Source organism: Rutilus rutilus, assembly GCF_951802725.1.
Source record: "Rutilus rutilus genome assembly, chromosome: 1".
Lineage (NCBI taxonomy): Eukaryota > Metazoa > Chordata > Actinopteri > Cypriniformes > Leuciscidae > Rutilus > Rutilus rutilus.
In genome coordinates this window covers 33,916,234-33,935,853 of record NC_140209.1, presented here as the reverse complement: position 1 = coordinate 33,935,853, position 19,620 = coordinate 33,916,234, and the positions used below count along the sequence as shown (strand labels likewise).

Here is a 19,620-nt window from a genome sequence, read left to right as displayed (position 1 = left end):
CGTTCATAAATGATTAATAAGTGATATACTAACATTTTATGTATGTTTTGTACATTTCGTTACAAGTCATTTACAATTGATTAGTTAATGATTAACTAATAATTTACAAAATATGACTATGCGTCTCATAAATGTTCATTATGTTACATTTTTTGGTATGTTTTGCTCACATCAGGTGCAGTGGTTCAGAGAAGACAGCTGTCTATACCCTCACCAGTCACACTACACTACACACTACAGTGTTCAACACCTGTTATAGATGTGTAAACGCATGAATAAATCATTTACAACACTTTTTGCATCCCCTAATCTAAAGTGTAAACTATTCATTACTTGTAAATGTGTTACACTTACCTGTTACAAATTATCTGTATGTGTATTCAAGGCATTTACAACACTTTCTGCACCCTCTAATTGCTACATATATACAAAAAATTTTTTATTTATTAAACATGTATAACTGGAAAAAATATGTAGCGCTCCAAACAGAAAAAAAGTTCTGGTACTGCAGGTCCTTGTACTTCAGGTGCGTAGAGCCAATGGCATATAGAATAAACAAGAGGAATAGCTAGCCGCACACTGATCCACTCCAGACTAGAAGTCTACAAAATCATATTTTATTTTTCAAATTGCATCGTGCAAAGAAAGTGCAAAGTGCATGTGGATTAAAAACAGACTAGACACCAGCAAACGTTTCAGCACATTGCTATCTTCAGTGCTCATTTAGCAAACAACATTCACCCTTTTGAAGCAAGTCCCTTCCTAGTTATTTGAGAGACACCGCTGATTTCCTGCAATGTCTAGCAACTCTGCAAAATGTTTGTTGTGATGCTATATTAGCAACCATGGATGTGACCTCATTGTACACTAACATCCCACATCATGAGGGTCTACTGGCTTTAGAACATTTTCTCGATTTACGCATTGATGATGAGGGTCTTCCGACTAAATTTATCACTGAAATGGCTGAAATGGTACTTACTAAAAACTATTTCCTATTTGAAAATCAATATTATTTGCAGGTTGAGGGCACCGCCATGGGGGCCACTATGGCTCCTGACTATGCCAATTTATATTTGGGTTTTCTAGAGGACCAATATGTTTTCAACAATAACCCTTTCTTGGATAATATTATTTTGTTTAAGAGATACATTGATGATTGCTTTGTCATTTATAAAGGTTCTGCACGTGATTTTGAAACATTTGTTTTGTACATGAATTGTCTTAGGCCCTCCATTAAATTTACATACCATGTGCGACTCACCGATGTCAATTTTCTGGACACTTCCATATCAATTGTGGACAATAAAATAGTCTCTTCTCTTTATAGAAAAGATACAGCTAAGAACAGTCTCCTTCATGCTAGCAGTGCTCATCCAACGCCCCTAAAACGAGGTTTACCTTATAGCCAATTTTTGAGACTTCACCGCATTTGTTCGGGGAGTGAAGACTTTGAGTCTAAAGCCCAGAGCTTGTATATGGACTTTAAATCACGAGGCTATCCCAACCAGTGGCTTGATACTGCACTTGAAAAGGTTTCCATTCTACAAAAACAGGAGGAGAGAAATTTGACTATGAAAAAAAGAAATAAGAATATTTCATGCATTTTTAAATCCACATTTAGTCCATTGAGTAATGATATTAAAACCATTATCAAGAATCATTGGCACATTATTCAAAGTGATCCCCAGTTAATGAATGTATTTAGTGAACAACCACTTTTTGTCTCTTCCAGGAGCTCTAATTTGAGGGACAAGCTTGTCCATGCTGACACCCATATCTCATCTCCAACTACTCTTGTCGATGCCCAGGGGAATTTTCCATGTCACAATTGCTCTTCTTGTACTAAGTATGTCAAATGTAAATCATTTACACATCCTCGTACACTAAAAACATATAAGATTAGACAACTGATTACTTGTAAGAGTACATATGTTGTTTACATTATCATTTGTTCATGTCCACAACTATATGTTGGCAAAACTACACGTGCATTACGCACAAGAATGATTGAACACACAAGTGCCATTAGGAGACAGGATGATACATCTTCAATTTCTCGTCATTTTAAGTCTGCTAACCACTCTTTGTCTGACATGAAGTTCCTGGGCATCGAGAGGATTCCACCCCACAGGAGAGGTGGAGATAGAGATAGAAAATTATTGCAAAGGGAGGCTTTTTGGATCTTTGAACTTAAATCTTTATTTCCTGAAGGTATGAATGAAGAACTTGAATTTTCTTGTTTTTTTGTAAAACACATTCTTTCTCTCTGTATGTCTATAATGCTGTATTATCATTGGAAGTTGTTCATTTGAAACATACTTGTTTGTAATTCTACTTGAGACAATTGATATTGAGATAATTGCATTCAGCTGATTGTCCTTAATTGCTGACTTGCTTCAAAAGGGTGAATGTTGTTTGCTAAATGAGCACTGAAGATAGCAATGTGCTGAAACGTTTGCTGGTGTCTAGTCTGTTTTTAATCCACATGCACTTTGCACTTTCTTTGCACGATGCAATTTGAAAAATAAAATATGATTTTGTAGACTTCTAGTCTGGAGTGGATCAGTGTGCGGCTAGCTATTCCTCTTGTTTATTATTAAACATGTATGAAACGCATATTCATGTTTTATAAAAGATTAGTTAATCATTTACTAATCACTTGTAAATGACGTGTAACGGAATTGACAAAACATAGGCTACATAAAATGTTAGTATATCATTTGCTAATGATTTATGAATGTTCTGTAAATGATTAGTTCATCATTAACTAACCACTTATAAATGACTGAACGTTATTATACAGTGTTACTGAAACTTGAGTGTTTATGATTGCGATCAATCCCAATTAATCAGAACAAAAGTGTAATTAATCTAGTTAATTTTTTAGATCAATTGACTGCACAATTAATACGTTTAATCAACCTAATATCATTACTTTTGTTTTGCATTAAAGTTATGTTACAGTTTGCGTTGCATGCTGAGGTGAAGGAGTACCTGGAGCGTGGAGTTTACCAAGGGAACGCCGACACCGGACGCAAGAGAATTGTCAGGCGTTCTGCTAAGAAGTTCATTGTGCAGGGGAAGTAGAAAAAATATCATTGCCTTTTAATGTGTTATGTATTCTGTGATTTACAGTATCCGCTACGTTTGCTTATGATAAAACAACTAATTTTACATAATATTTTCTTCAATAAATAACATGATTTATATACTGTCTGTGTGTTGCGTTCCCTCACATTACCTCTTTATGTCTCTAACACAGGTGGACATCTTTATTACAAGACTGCAGACGAATCAAACCGTCTAGTTGTCATGGATGAGAAACAGAAGGAACAAGTCCTTCGGGACTGCCATGACAGCCCAGCTACAGGTGGGCATCAGGGGAGAACAAGGACATGCAATAAGATTGCAAGCGCGTACTATAGGCAAGGCATCTTTTCAGACGTCACGAAGTGGGTAAGATAATTGTAGACTCAAATTCCCGAACCACAAGATGGTTTCATACAGCCCCTGTAAATAATAAAAAAATAATTAACTCATTGGTACGTTATGTAGAGGCCACGACATATTATATTGAGGCCACAAGATCATATTATATTAAATACTTAATGGAGTTAAGTCGTGTCCTCAAGATCCTATATGTTGAGTTTGAGACCCCTGATGTAGTTGTACAAAGTAATGTGTTTCTGTTGTTTGTAATGTTGCAAACACCTACAATTTTTTTTTTGATTGCCCAATGTCCACATTGGGCACATTGGCCACATGGGCATTGGGCACATTGGCCCAATGTCAGCGTAATGATACTATTAAAACAGTGGCTCCAGTGTTGCACCCTATCAAGGTCACTAAAGCCTGGAATGTAATAGGAATGGATTTGATGGGACCATTTCCAACCAGTCCTCAGGGGAACATTTATGTCCTCACAATGACTGACCTCTTCACCAAATGGGTTTTCGCCAAATCCCTGAAGTGTAAGACCGCAGTTGAGGTGGCTACAGGGGTCTTACAAGCATTTAATGCATATGGACTGGTTGAAAGAATAATCACAGACCAGGGGAGGGAGTTTGTGAACCAGGTTATTATTATTTAGTTAAGAAGATTTTATTATAAAAATTTTTGGCTATATGTTATAAGAATCTACCATGTCTTTGATACCTTTTTGAAAACAGCTAAATGAGGACATATTTAAGGAATTGGGTGTGAAGCAGTGTGTCACGTCAGCTTACCACCCTCAGTCAAATGGACAGGATGAGAGGACTAATCAGACTATAAAGAGGTCATTGTCAAAGTACTGCAATGACATGCAGAATGACTGGGACGAAAAACTGGAGGATGTGGTGCATGCCATCAACACCTCAAAGCAGGTGATTGGAACTGCTTAAAATAGAAATTATTATATGCAATTGATTATGTAAATGTAATTTGTTGAAACACTTTTTTAGGGCTCTACAAAGTATACACCATTCTTTTTGATGTTTCACCGGCACCCAAACACGCCAGAGCTTCTAAACACAAAGGTAGTATCTGAGACAGATTGCTTTGTAGCAGAGGATCCGAATATTGTAATGCCCACACGGATAGTAGAGGTGACAGCAGTACAGGCAAAGGTAATTGTCTGTAGTATGAACTGTAATTAAGTAATAATTCACATTATTTAAGGTATTCTATTAAGTCTGTTTATTATACATTATTTTCATAAGGTGCAGGATCACATTGAAAAAGCACAGGGGAAGCAAAAGGCGGAGTACGAGTCCCGGAAAAGAAAAAATGTGAAATCATTTCACATCCACGAAGGAGAGGAGGTACTCAAAGCAAACAAAAGAAAAGAGGGACACAAAGGTGGACGTTTAGAGGGGAACTGGACAGGCCCTTTTGTAGTCAAAGACATTACCGGAAATGGGGCTGCTACACTTGCAGACAAATCAGGCAACATTCTCCGCCAGAAAACCAATGTTTCCCAACTCAAACCATTCCTGCGGCGTGACATTAACCTGAATGGTGAGTAAGGCAGTACATTACAGTAGATGGTCCACTTTTTGAAGTAAATGTTTATGGCAAATTTAAAATATTACATATACAACCTTTTTCAGTGAAAATTCATGATGACTGTTGTATTACATATTTATTAAATGTTTAATTTAGTTTTTCCACTGCAATAGTATATAAACTGATAAAGTTTATATACTGATTTATTGAGTCTCCAGCAAGAGTCTCCTTTCCTGCCAGACCTGTTTTCTCTATTGTGTTTTAAATAAGTCAGATCACTTGATTCTCACCTTTCGGAGCCCAGACGTTGAATCGTTAGGTTGATTGACTTTCACCTTTTGTCTTTAATGGGTCTGGGATGACTCTTGGAATTGGAGTTCCTGGCCAGTATCAGCATGTGAATAGTTATGCTGATTCAATTGGACTCAGAGTAGGGTGTGTTCCTACTTCATTTGCATGCTTTGTTCAGGGTCTCCACCTCTATGTAATCCCTCCCCCTTGGAATGTATATAACTACAATGCAAACTGTATTAGAGTTAGATTATGTTGGATTCCTGCAGCCACGTACAGTGGAGTTCTCAATAAAGAATTATTTCTGTTGAACGCGATCCCAACTGTCTCCTGGTCTCTGCTTTGAAGAAAGAAAAAACTTTACAACAGATGGTGCCGTGTGACCCGGATGGAGAAAAAGGAAACTTAACTCAAAGATCTCAACAAAGCCTGACTAAGTTCCAGACTGAATCTTCTGAATCCAGATTGAAAACTTCAAGCTCCAAAAAGATCTCAAAGACTGAATTTTTTCCAGACGGAATCTTTCTCTACAAACGAAAGACTTGGTGAGTTTCACTCCATTTCAAAGAACCTTTGCAGACCAGTACAAAAATTGCGCCGTTCAGAGAAGTAGTTAACAAACAGCTGTAGAGTTTGGTTAACTAAAGATAAGCCTCTAAAGTTTGCTTTTAGAGATGAAATTTACCCTCTGTTGTTGGCAGGGAAGTTTAACAGTTACATGTTAATATTGTGTGTATGCTCTTGATCTGTAAGCTAGAGAAAGTTAGCATCAAGTGCTAATAGTTGGTATCCTTTGCTTTAGGCAGAGAAGAATTAGCTTTACATGCTAGTTATTTCTGTTGATCCTCTGTTCTTGTCAGCAGGGAAGTTAAGTGTGGTAATTTGGAAAGTTAACAATAGCGTCATGTGCTAATAAGATTGTACCCTCTGTTTGTAAGACAGTAGAGAAGTTTTAGTGTTTTGTGATTGTTAAGTAACAAAGGAAGTCACAAAATGGTTAGAAGGAATGCTAGGCTGATTCCCACAACATGGACAGACAATGAGTTTAAGTCTTTGTTATCAGAGCATATGGACACAATCGTGACTGAGAAAGTCAGATTGAATTTAACAAAGAAATTTGACATTGATGTAGACAAAGTATGGTCAATTGAAGATTGTAAGAAGGTACTAGGAGAAAGTATTCGCAAGAAAAATGTCAAAGGCATTATCTCCTGTCACAGAGAATTTAGCTTATCCATTGTACAAGAACAAGCTCGTTGTATTGATAAGTTGAAAGATCAGATCAAACAATTGCAGACTCAGGTGTCCTGTTTCAAGACAAACGTGGGCCATAACAAAGCCTCAACCAAATGTGATTTAGAAGACCAACAGTCAGATGAAAGCTATCCTGATTTACAGTCTTTTGATAGTATAGAGGACAATGTCAATGCAGATGTAAATGCAGTTGAAGTGTGCGTAGCTAGACAAAAGCCTCAGGGAAAAGGTATTGATACAGTTTCATTTGCAACCCACATATTGCAGCCACAAGCAGTCAAAACATCTTTAGGTCCTAAAGATATTGAGAGAATTTCTGAAAGTTTGCCATCAGTGCAAAGAAATTTTTCTGAGTTTAGGAGAGAGTTGTCCAAAAAGATGCGGCTCTACGATATGTCTCTAGCTGAAGTCACTCAGCTAATATCACAGATCTTGACTGAGTCAGAATTCAATGATTTTGAAAGTGCTGTAAACAACTCTGAACTGCAACAAGCCAGTAAAGATGAATTGAGAGAGGAAGTTCTGAAAATTTTAAAGAACATTGTTGGACCGAACGTGGACTGGTCAAAAATAACCAATTGTGTACAGAAGAAGGGTGAAACTGTTTGTGATTACACAGAAAGATTTTGCCAGACCGCTGCCGCTTACAGCGGAATTGCTGACACGCCAGAGAAGGTGTTAGGTGATAATGGCCCTTTGGTTCGCACATGGTTTCATTGTCTTTTGCCAGAACACAGAAAGGCTTTGCCTTACTTAAACATCACATGGTGTACGAGAACCATGGAAGACAACTTGGACAGTTTAGCTATTTGGGAAAGAGATTCTGATGTCAAAGAGAGAGTACGAATTGCAGCAGTTTCTGTTAAGGTCAACTCAGAGAAGCCAAAGAAACGCAAAAGTCCTAGAGAAGCCAGTTGTTCTTACTGTGGCAAGCACGGACATTTTGGAAATGAATGTAGAAAAAACAAAAATAACTTAAGACAAGTTAACAATGTTATGCAGCTCTTACTACATTTGTTTGCTACTTTAAAGCAACCCCTCCCCTCGTCATTGGACTCGTGGCTAAGCTTTTTGAGGTGTTAACCATTTGGGCTGTGATTGCTTAATCTCCCCAGTAACTCACAACAAAGATGAAAGACTTAGTGACTGTCACAGCCTTTGTTTGGGGGACATTCAGTATACTCACAGCCTTAAATGTTATACTGCAGAACACAGAATATTGCAGTCAGACAACCATCCTCTGTTAATGATGTCTACTAGGACTGATGTTTCACTGGAGAATGGAAATGTGCCAATTTTCTCACACACTCTACAGTGTGCACACAACACAGGGACAGGATAGGACACGGACAAGTGGGGTGCCCTGGGAGGATCTGGACGCAACATGCATTCGGGGGTGAACCCAGGGTGAAGACACTACCTCATAGGCCTTTCCCGATTTAGTCCATCCTTACCTCACTGGTCCATAGGTGTCAAATAAATTAAGAAATAGGGAAAGAATGAAACGACAACAGTAGACTCTGAAAACGATAGAACCATAAAGTTTAAACTGCTACAACCGTAGTGTTTTGAAGAAAGACTGCTCTCTGTTTTTCTGTTTTCTGTCTTACAGTGTGCAGATAAAACTTGATGGCTTTTTCAAGATCCATATGCAACGACCGTCTCATCTGTGTATGAAGCCCCAACCTCAAGAAGACAACCAGACCTACTGCTGAACGAACTATCACCAAAGAAAATGAAAAATACACAACGCAGAGAAAATTCACGGACCCTAATTGCATGTTTTGTTTCTGTGTCAGCATGCAATTACAGATGAACAACACAGATCATGCTTGTGCCTGTAACTTTTTCAAGTTACAAGAATGAACTTTTAAGTGTACTTTGATAAAAGTTAGACTTAAAACCACTATACGATCAAATGACTTATGGAAGGATGAAGTCTATGCATGAATATTGCTGTTCTGCTGTTTCTTTGTTTTCTTGTGTTACTCGTATGTGTTGATGTCTTCGCAAGCAGAAACCTGGTGTAAAGCATCACCTCAGATTTCCATGAACAAGCCTCATGAGGGACGAGTCATCAGAGCGACTCTACGTGGGAAATGGACGCTACAGGAAACAGACTTCACAGCTATTCAGGCGCCATGGACTTTCAAGAATTCCACTGTTATGCTACATGGTTTTCTGTGTAATCATGTAGTTTATATGACATTGTACACCCTGCGTCGCAGGTGTCAACAGTTATGGTTTTGAGAAGAACTATGACACTCATGTAAATCAAGGACACAACACAGAATAAGTTACACGTGCCTGTAACTTACACAAGTTAAAAGAATTAACTTTTAAGTGTATAAATTTGTATTTTTGTGAGAGTTATTAGAACTCTCAAAGGGGGAAGTGTTGTATTACATATTTATTAAATGTTTAATTTAGTTTTTCCACTGCAATAGTATATAAACTGATAAAGTTTATATACTGATTTATTGAGTCTCCAGCAAGAGTCTCCTTTCCTGCCAGACCTGTTTTCTCTATTGTGTTTTAAATAAGTCAGATCACTTGATTCTCACCTTTCGGAGCCCAGACGTTGAATCGTTAGGTTGATTGACTTTAACCTTTTGTCTTTAATGGGTCTGGGATGGCTCTTGGAATTGGAGTTCCTGGCCAGTATCAGCATGTGAATAGTTATGCTGATTCAATTGGACTCAGAGTAGGGTGTGTTCCTACTTCATTTGCATGCTTTGTTCAGGGTCTCCACCTCTATGTAATCCCTCCCCCTTGGAATGTATATAACTACAATGCAAACTGTATTAGAGTTAGATCATGTTGGAAGTTCTACAGCCGCGTACAGCGGAGTTCTCAATAAAGAATTACTTCCGTTGAACGCGATCCCATCTGTCTCCTGGTCTCTGCTTCGATGAAAGAAAACTTCACAACATGACCATGATTCTTACTGCCTGAAGACAGACATGGCAGGAGGTGATGCATCACGCACAGGTATGCTTTACTTGATTTGCTTTTAAAAAAGTACTATAAGTAACTTTGACAAAGATTTGTGACTGATCCAAATGTGTTTACAGAAATTGAAAAAAAAAAATCAGTTTTCAGTGGATCGCTTTCACATCTTGGAGCTAGAAGAGGTAAGATGTCAAATAAATGGAAGTCTAATATAATAATATTATATATGTACGACAATTACAAAGGTTTTTTTTTTCTAGGAAATGTAAATGAGAATTTTGAGTGAGAAAACCGACAGAAAGCGGCCACTCATTCAGTTTCCGAGATGCCAGGCCACAGTAGAAGATTTCGAGACACTGTGTCCACAGAAAAAAAGTTTCCCATGGCTGAATGACCATGTTAGAATTTTAATTTGCGAGTCTCTATTTGCCCCAATGGAATAAATGCTTTGTGTGGGATCTCCATATCTCAGCTCTGGAAGGCTCTAGAGCCTCCAATCATGCATTCATGTCTATGTCTCAGCACCCTCTAACAGAATCCAAGATTTCAAGAATATCCAAGAAACTTTATTTTTCGACCCAAAATATCTATTAGGGGTACGTACACGTGTACGTGTCTGAAGGTCAAAGTAAAAACAGTGAGTGATGTTCCATAGCACTAAAGACTGTGCATATGTACAGTTGCACATGACGTGTTGCAGCATGTTTGTGTGTTTTTACAGAGTTCCCTCAAGCCAGTCCATGACACCTAGTCCAGCCTCCTCGCCTACCAGGTCACGACCCCACCATCTAAAGGGGAAATTGACTGACTGCATCATCTAGGCCTTAGGATGGTTCCACAAAGAATTGACTGCACATACAACATGAATTTACTTCAAACTAAAGATTTGACTTTTCATACAGCAAAAGACACTGCATCTATTTGTGTCTCATTAGTTCTCTAAAAACTTTAACCTTACAGTTCATTAAATATTTTAACACAGCTATCTCAACATTAATTGTTTTTAAATCTTCACAATGTATAGCCAGAGAACTATCACAAAAGTATTTAGGAAAGTAAAGACATACAAAAGTATGTCTGTTTAAAGCTGCTTTGTATTGTTGTGTATTTTTAAAAGCTCTATAAATGTCCTAAAACGATGTGCATTTTGCTTGTAGTTTTGTGTTAATAAAAATGTAATATATTAAATCTCATAATTCAATTGAATTCATTATGTATTGTATTGTATAATTTAATTAAATTTTTATACAAGTTTTGGTTCACTAATTTTATTACATTAAATGTTATTGTGTTGTATGATGTTCTGTATTAATTAATTATGCCATAAATCATATGCATTAGTACACAAATGACATGCTTGTAATAAAAAAAGCATATTATGCCCTATTGCTTAATAACAAATAACTTCGTCACAAAACATACTTAAAAATGGTATTTATTTAAAATAAAAGATTATTATATGAATTAAGTAGTTTGATTACATTGAGATTTGTGATTCCATAATATTATTATACTGTTCTTTAGTCTTGGCTTGACAACCAATTAATATTTATACCCACAAAACATAGATAACATTCTGTAATTTATTTAAATGACTAAACTGTTAATAAGAAAAATAGTAATATACACAAATAAACATTATTTTATGGCTCTTTTAATAAATAAAAGTGTACCTGTAACATATTGCGCTGATTATTGCGATAAAAAATAATGACACAATTATAATTGCACTACGAATTGCTGTGAATACGGTAAGGCAGTATCAGTGCAGTATAAGCTATAAGCTATAAGCTCAGGTAAAGCTCATAGCACGATCATCGGATAACGTTAGCTATATGCTATGCTACTATCTAAGCTAACTAAAAAACACACTAACAACGAGAAATGTTTCATTTCACAATCTATAGCTTCGCTTAAATACTAGTATATGAAACGTATAATTTAAAATACATTAAATACATTAATGACTCGTTATAACGTAGTACAAACGTCTTCTATAATAAAGTGATTTTGTATGATTTGTAACCAGGCACTAAAGCGATTACCCATAAAACGTGCTTTGAACCAATCGGATTGCTTGGGTCCTACGCCTGGACTATTCACACCGAGTAACCGTATTATCAGAGCCCGTCTACGGAGAGCCTGCCCACTCCCTATTAAGTCCTATTGTACCGAATTTTGGTTGTAGTTCCACCAGAGTTCCACTGGGGGCGATCGCCCATGAGTGCAGAATGAATGGGAGTCTATGGGGCTAGACGGCTAAATTTGTCTCTTTCACCCGATTGCCGTTGAGAAATCTCAGATTCGATAGTAGGTTTTGCAAGTTCAACATGGGCTATAGGTCGAAAGTTGAATGAACGAGTACTTATGTCCTTTCGATTTCTTACAGGTTGAGTTGTTGTTGCCCATAACACGCTATCATTCTGCTAATGAACACTGATTGGTCAGTGAAGGACTGATTACGACCAGAGATACCGCTTGATGGCATCGTGGCATCCGAAGCGGGACCAGAAACAAACAAAACAAAAACTCTTCTAGCACGTGTATTTACCTGTGTCAGCTGTGTTGTCGATGCCTTGAGAGAAAAGAGAGTGCAGAGCGCGAAAGCTCCAGAGTGACTGAAGGATTGCCGTAAAGCAGTATCTCGGTCGTACGATGTGTATGACGTCATTGACACTTTAAAAGACTTTTTAAAGCAAATAAGTGACTCTAAAAAATCTAACACCCAGCAATGTGTAATTTCTTTGCATCTCCTTTCGAATACAATATTCAAATTACTAGACAAAAAATTATATCCTGAGAAAAGTGGATTTTGATGGGTATACTGCCATAGACCTCCATTCATTCTGCACTCGTCCTGTGAGCGCCCTCATATGGAGCCAGAGTGGAACTGCAACCATTTCAGAAGCCGGAAGTGTACTGAGAGTGAAACTTCTCGCCTTATTAGACATTCTCTGGTATTATTCACCACACCGGCCGCGTGCCACCATCTTGTAGCAGAACTTCACTTGCGTTAGCATTCCATTGACTCCCATTCATTTTGGCGTCACTTTGACAGAGAATAACTTTACATCTGAGGCGTTTGAAGACTCCATTTGTAAATTATTTATTTCTAAAGAAACACGACAATGTACAAAATGCTCCATTACCTTGTAGCTTATGTTATGGCCCCGTAGAAGCAGTTTTTGTAAAAGTAGGCTAACGATTGCGTCATAACCACGCGACTCTCTGTCGCACAGTAGAGAGATTACCATATGGATGGGAGGAGAAGCTCGCGGGCAATCGGAGAGACGTGGAGGCAAAAAGACAAAATAATTAATCAGAATACCTAGCAAAAGTTTCTCCTGCTCCTAGCTCATGGCCACCTCCTACTCACACTCTCCGTCTCTGCAAGTTTCGGAAGGGAATGATTCAGATTTCTCATGCCACAGGCACTAGAAGACAGACGGGTTGCTCACGTCACATCTACGTCGTCAAGCTCAGTTTGAGTCGGTTTGAGTCTGCGCGTCAGGAACGGAAGTCCTAAAAAATCGCTGAAAATGGGCTTCACTCGTCTCAATTGAGTTCCAATGAGATGGCTCTGTCCACTTCTTATACTGTCTATGGTTGGACTCATAGATATATAGGGGAGCGCGGGGCACAACCTAAAGCGGGGTTAGTTGTAACACGCTTGTTTTAAATACTTCCGCACATGCTTGGATGACGAAACTTTGTGTATTTACTAGTTGCCATATCAACACTATATAGAAAAAAAAAATCCGCCAAAATTATTATTTTTTTGAAGATATCCATAGACATTTATTAAACCATAGCAAAAGTAAATTTCTTACTAAAGTTAATTTTTCATCTCTATTTTTTGTGTTTATTTAAAATAAGACAAATCTGATATTATTTTAATCTCTAAGATGTTATTTAACAGTTGAGATAGTTATTTAATGCTTCGCTAACTAGCAGAAGACACTAGCAGGGTTTAAATCCCAGTTGTGCAGGCGGGGGCATGTTGTAACACTGCGTTACAATGTGCCCCTATTAGAAATATGCTATTATATTCTATACTTTTATTAATTTTATTGAGAAAACGTGAGAAAAAGGTGAATAAAGACTGAGAGTCAATGTTCAGAAATTACTAATTATTTATTTGTTTTGAACTATGTTGTATAGCTGTGTTTTCATGTGTTCGTAGTCAAAGCTCAAAAATGAGTTTATATTTAATTATTAAAAATTGCCATTATTTTATATGAAAAAGTTTTTTAATTGTATTATATTTAGAAAATATTTTAGTTTATTTTGTATATATTTTTTAATTAGATCAGATAACATTTTAAGCTGTCATATGGTCATGTTACAATGTGCCCCTCACATGTTACAATGTACCCCACCTATGGGGCATGTTGTCACATTTCACTTCCATTCTTTCGGGGTATATCAAGAAAAAAGTATATACTGTATTAATAAAACAAAAACACATAATTGTACTAGACATGTGGGAAATTAATGTGGGAAAAAAATAAATACTCTGAACCATAAGTAGATTTACACAAACTGAGAAAGTCAAAAAGCGTTACTTTGTGCCCCGCTCTCCCCTACACCACAGGTGGGCGCTGTGTGTAATAAAACAGAAGCTTTTTTCAGGCCAAGGACCCCTTGGAAAAATTTTTTAAGAGAAACTTAAGATTTTATTTATTTATTGATGTAAAATTTCTGTGAGAGCATCAAATTATGAACCAAAAATACCACGAGCTATATCAGTGTCTCATCTACAGATTCCCTGGTTATCTGGTTAGGGTAATACTATCAGTTTTTAACGATTATTTTTTTTTATTCCGTGGAGAAACTGGGTCAAAATTTTACTAAAAAAACATTTAATTATTCCTTAGTGTGTGATGCTGGTTTTATTATGACACCCACAAACGATATAAAGGTTAGTAAAATACTTTCAATAATAACTAATAGCAAAGCAAAGGACATTTATGGTCTTGATACTGCTTTCTTAAAAACTCATAAAGAATCTTTGACTGTTCCTTTAACTAAAGTATTAAATAAATCTATTAAAGAAAGCATCTTTCCTAGTGCCTTAAAGCTTGCTATTGTGACCCCGGTGTATAAATCTGGTGACAAACAAGAGGTTAGCAATTACCGACCTATTAGCATCCTTCCGGTCATCTCAAAAGTCATTGAAAAGTTGGTAGTAGAACAACTAATTGCTCACCTTGACTCTAATGCTTTTTTACACCCAATGCAATTTGGATTCAGGAAAAAACACTCAACTGAAACAGCATGCTGCTACTTCCTTGAACAAATTAAAACTAATTTAGATCAAGGTGGAGTGGTTGGAGCAGTTTTTCTTGATTTAAGCAAGGCTTTCGATACGGCTAATCATGAGATACTATTAAGCAAATTGGCACACTACAATATTTCAATAAATACACAAAACTGGTTCAAATCTTACCTGAGTGGACGACATCAGTGCGTGCGAATGAACAACACATTATCTCCCTTGAAAAGCTGTACCATGGGAGTCCCGCAAGGGTCAATCTTAGGGCCACTGCTTTTTAGTATATATATAAATGACCTTCCACTAGTATGTAATGATATTGATATAATAATGTATGCGGATGATACTGTGCTGTACACTCATGGGAAGAATGCTACAGAGGTTGCTTTAAAATTAACAAATGTAATGCATAAGGTTGTTGAATGGTTACATAATTCATGTCTCACTTTGAATACTGAAAAGACGGTAACCATGTTTTTTTAAAAATAGATGTAAACTTAAGGAATGTCCTGAGGTTTTAGTAAATGGGCATGCAATTAAAAATGTGGATGAATTCAAATATTTGGGTGTTACCCTGGACCCAACTCTTAGTTTTAAAAAAACATGTTAAAAGATTGAGTAGTACACTAAAATTGTATCTTATAAATTACAAATATATAAGAAACTCTCTTACCATTGAGGCATCAAATACTTACTTAAGTGCAATGATTGTTCCACATTTTTTGTATTGCATGACAAGTTGGTCACAAGCGGGTAAGACAGTCTTAAGACCACTTGAATCATTATATAAAACAGCACTTAAGATCCATGATAAAAAAACACGTCAATATCACCACTGCAAAATAATTACTAAGTACAATATTTAAAATTTTGGAAATTTGATAATGCATTCAAATGTTTGCTTACTTTTTAAAATCATTAATAATGCTGTCGCTCCTCCTTTAAAAAAAATTATTACGCTCAACTCAGAAAAAAAAAGAGCTACTCGGTCAGCCACTAGAGGAGAGTGCAATATTCCCAATCGCAAAACTTCTTTTGGCAAATCAACTTTTTCTTTTGTGGCCATAACTCAGTGGAATACTCTCCCTACACACCTTATTACATGTACAAATCCTCTAACCTTTTCGAGTTTGACAAAGGCATGGTTACTGTCACAACAAAATTGTACACATTTATGAAGTGTGTGTGTGTGTGTGTGTGTGTGTGTGTGTGTGTGTGTGTGTGTGTGTGTGTGTTTTGGTTTAAGGAAGGGGGAACAATTGAGCATAATGATAGTTTTAATTGAAAATTAAGTGTGACTGTAGTTGTAAAATTGTAAATTTTAATGTTTTGTATTTTACTTTTATGAAATTTTGTCTTATTGTCTTATTGATCTGTCAAGGGACTACGGGCGGAAAATAGCACTTGTGCTACAGTATAACCTGGCACAATGCATCTCTCCTTGTTTTGATACAAGGTTAATGTTATTTTGTGCATTGTCCCTGTTTAAATAAAATGAATTTGAATCTGAATCATTTCAAGGATTCAGGTTATTTCTAGATTTCATGTTTGTTTCTGAGTATGTTTTGCAGTCATCCATTAATACATAATGTTCCTGAGTTCAACCCATTGAAATTTCCTCTCAAAACAGTTTATGGGTGGGGTTAGTTATTTTTTTTTTTTTTCACTGTTGCGTTGCTCGAGCTACAGCTATTCAGTCACAGCCTTGCACTCTGAGTTACAGTGATAAAGTTGGGTCTTATTTACAGTATTTACTGATCAATTGTTTTTCAATATGCTTCAACATTTCTTTGGACTTTTTTATCTCTTGGCAGTTTCACAGCTTTTGAGTTTCACAGGTTTGTATGTTGACTAAATTCTTTCTTTTATTATTCCGATGCGTCTGGAATGAGACTAAATATGTTTTAAAGTTTAGCTTTTACTTTATTGTAGGCTAAATTAACAGAGTTGGGAGTGGTAAATTCATTTCTGTTCAGTTAACATGTTTGAGTTTGTACTAGCCGTGCCAAAAGTTGTCTTTCTACTGTATTACTAAAGCTTTTTTTTGTTGCATATGACAATAGATGGACTTTTACAGAAACCCATTACATTTTTCACTAGCTATTAAGATGTCATGGTCCCAACTCTATAAAATACAAAACTCTAGAGGCCTATCATTGATCAGTGTTCAGTTTGCAGGTCTTAATGACTCTTAGAAAGTTATTTCTGTGTCTGCTTGTAATCCAATACTTTAGTGATGCTATTCTGTGCTGAATCTTCACCAGTTTTAAATCACATCCTTCTCAATGTGTTTAACAGGTTCACATGCTGATGATGGATGTCCCGTTCAGATCAACCCACAGAGAGTTATTGTGAAGTACGGCGGTTCTGTCTCAGTCGACTGCAGCACTTCTGTCCCGCATAAAGGGTTGGGATGGGAAGCCAGTGAGGGAGCAGTGCCCATGACCAGAGACAGTCTAATCACATGGAGAGTGTCAGAACTGAGAGACTGGGGCATAGAGCCATCCTGCTTCATAAACTATAAAAAGACACAGTGTTCAGTGAATCTCCCAGTGACTATTTACAGTGAGTTTCTCTGTTTAGCCTGGTTCACACGGGACGATTTTAAAATTGTCGGCCGATTTTCCGAACCGGAGAGTTCGGTGTATTGGTGTGCAGCCACACGGCAAAATCAACACATCACACACGAACCGATTTGACTCCCGAGCATTCCCAGGTCAGACGGGAAATCTCGCAAAATCTCTCGAGATCAAATGTGACTTCAGAGTAAACAATCATGGCGGACGAAGAGGATGCAGTGGCGATAGTTTGTAGTTAGTTTTTAACCAAAAAAAAAAAAACGTTATCAAAAGAAAAGGCGATGATCTCCGACGTTCACCGGACTTTCTGGTGCGCCATGCCGCCGGCTGTTTTGATATTGTTTCCCGGTGCTTCCTCGCCGCCTTGTCACCTCGCTTTCTGATTGGCTACACGCCACAGTCCACAGGCTGCGTGCTCGTTTGTCCCCGGGGGACACCACACACGCGGGCCAAATAAATCCAACATGTTCGATATCCCCGATTTGAGATTGGAGTGGTCCCAACGTCCTTCCGAGCAGACGAGAGCAGTCTTGACACACCACACACGGCAGGAATATCTGATCAGATTATTTTACGATAATCCTTAAGATTGTCGGAAGGGGTGAATCGGGGCTAAAATCGGCCTAATTATCCTGCCGTGTGAACCAGATATTGTTATATTTTCATTCTCATAAATGTCTAATGCATGTACATTCATGACTGCAGATATCAGTGTGTAAATCTTCCTCCACAGAGACTCCAGACAGTGTGTCCATCAGCACTGTGAATCACAACGGACCAATGATGGAGAGAAACCAGTATGAGCTCCAGTGTGAAGTTCTCAATGTGGCTCCTGTTCAGAATCTCATTGTCAACTGGTACAAAGGACAGACTCTGGTGGATCAAACCATCTTCACTGACACCATCAAGACTCCAGTCAATAAAACATCTAAACTCCTGGGCCCGTATTCATAAAGAATCTTAATGCAAAGAGTAGCTCCTAGTGACAAAATTCTAAGAAAATTCTTAGAAATGTGGGCGTTTACTCTTAAAATTAAAGAAAAACTCCTAGTAAAGAAAAAAGTAATTCAGAAAGCATCTTAACCCTTAAAAGAGGTCTTAAGGTCAAAATTGTTAGGAGCACGGACGAGGACTTTTAAGAGGCTTAAGAGTTTCTTTAGCAGAGGAGAAAATGGCAGAAAGATGAAGAGGGAGAAGAAATGTGTTGCAGACAATGGATGACAGTGAGTTAATAAGACACTATAGATTAGATCGTGCAGGGATCATGTTTGTGACTGATCTTATTAGAGACACGCTAACATCTCCAACACAGCGCAGAAATGCCATAGCGCCTGAAATGAAAGTAATCACTACATTACGATATTTGGCAACTGGGAAAATTCCATGTTTGATACATTAAAACCAACATTCAAACCACCGCTTAAATAGACATGCCAGCAATCAGTGTAACTGGAAAGAGTGGAACAATTTGTATCATTCTAAGCAATCAAATACCTTATAGGAAATCAACAGCATGGTAAATAAAAAAAGGATTTATATACACATATATAATGTGTGTGTGTGTGTGAGAGAACGATCAAATAGGAAAAATTACGCATGTAAGTTCAAAGTGGAGGCTTAGAATAGACCCTATAGTTAAAATCACTTTTTTTTTCCCTTCTTGGACAACCAACCAATCACAGTCTTCAAAAGATAGTGTCATACATAGCAACGGGGTCAACCCCGCCTCCTCACTAAGATAAAAGTTTTTGTATTTTCCTTACTCAGAGTTGCTCTCAGATCGGTCCCGAATCGCTCTTAAGCTAAGACTCCTACATAAAAGTTTTTAAGCTAAATTAAGAGTTTTCTGAGAGGATTCTTAGAATCTTTATGAATACGGGCCCTGATCCGTCCAGACAGAGCTGATGATGGAGCTCAGTACTGGTGTGAAGCAAAGCTGGAACTGGGAGAAGAAGGACCTCGACCTCCTCCAACAGCCCCATCAAAAACACTCAATGTTGAAGTTTACTGTATTTTACTTATTGCTAAGCTTGTAAATTTGATTAAATTTAATGTAGTTTATACTTTCTGAAGGGTCTTCTAGCATGAAGGGTGTGCAACTGTCATATTTCATCATTATGCAGAGTTTTGCATATTAACTGAGATCATTTGATAAATATTGCATATTATGAATTAACATAAATATGTTTCAGTTGTGAAAATATGTTCCTCTTTCCTCCTCAGATAGACCAAAACACTTTTCAGGCCAAGGACCCCTTGGAAACTTTTCTTTAAGAGAAA

The 19,620-nt window shown here is 37.3% G+C and overlaps 1 protein-coding gene and 1 long non-coding RNA gene across 2 annotated transcripts in view; both read left to right on the top strand.

Moving 5' to 3' along the window:
• LOC311289989 overlaps positions 1 to 9,672 on the top strand; it is a 101,542-nt gene extending 91,870 nt beyond the window's left edge. The window contains exon 3 of the long non-coding RNA XR_014627261.1: positions 9,609 to 9,672. This is a non-coding gene — a long non-coding RNA (uncharacterized lncRNA). The remainder of the gene's footprint in view (positions 1 to 9,608) is intronic.
• Positions 9,673 to 16,416: 6,744 nt separating this feature from the next.
• Positions 16,417 to 18,443, top strand: LOC311289981 (intercellular adhesion molecule 1-like). Its single transcript, XM_084408262.1, has 3 exons — positions 16,417 to 16,599; positions 17,060 to 17,326; positions 18,074 to 18,443. The coding sequence occupies exons 1-3, from the start codon at positions 16,536 to 16,538 to the stop codon at positions 18,292 to 18,294; spliced, it is 552 nt and encodes a 183-aa protein (XP_084264388.1). The 5' UTR covers positions 16,417 to 16,535; the 3' UTR covers positions 18,295 to 18,443.
• The last annotated feature ends 1,177 nt before the right edge of the window (positions 18,444 to 19,620 follow it).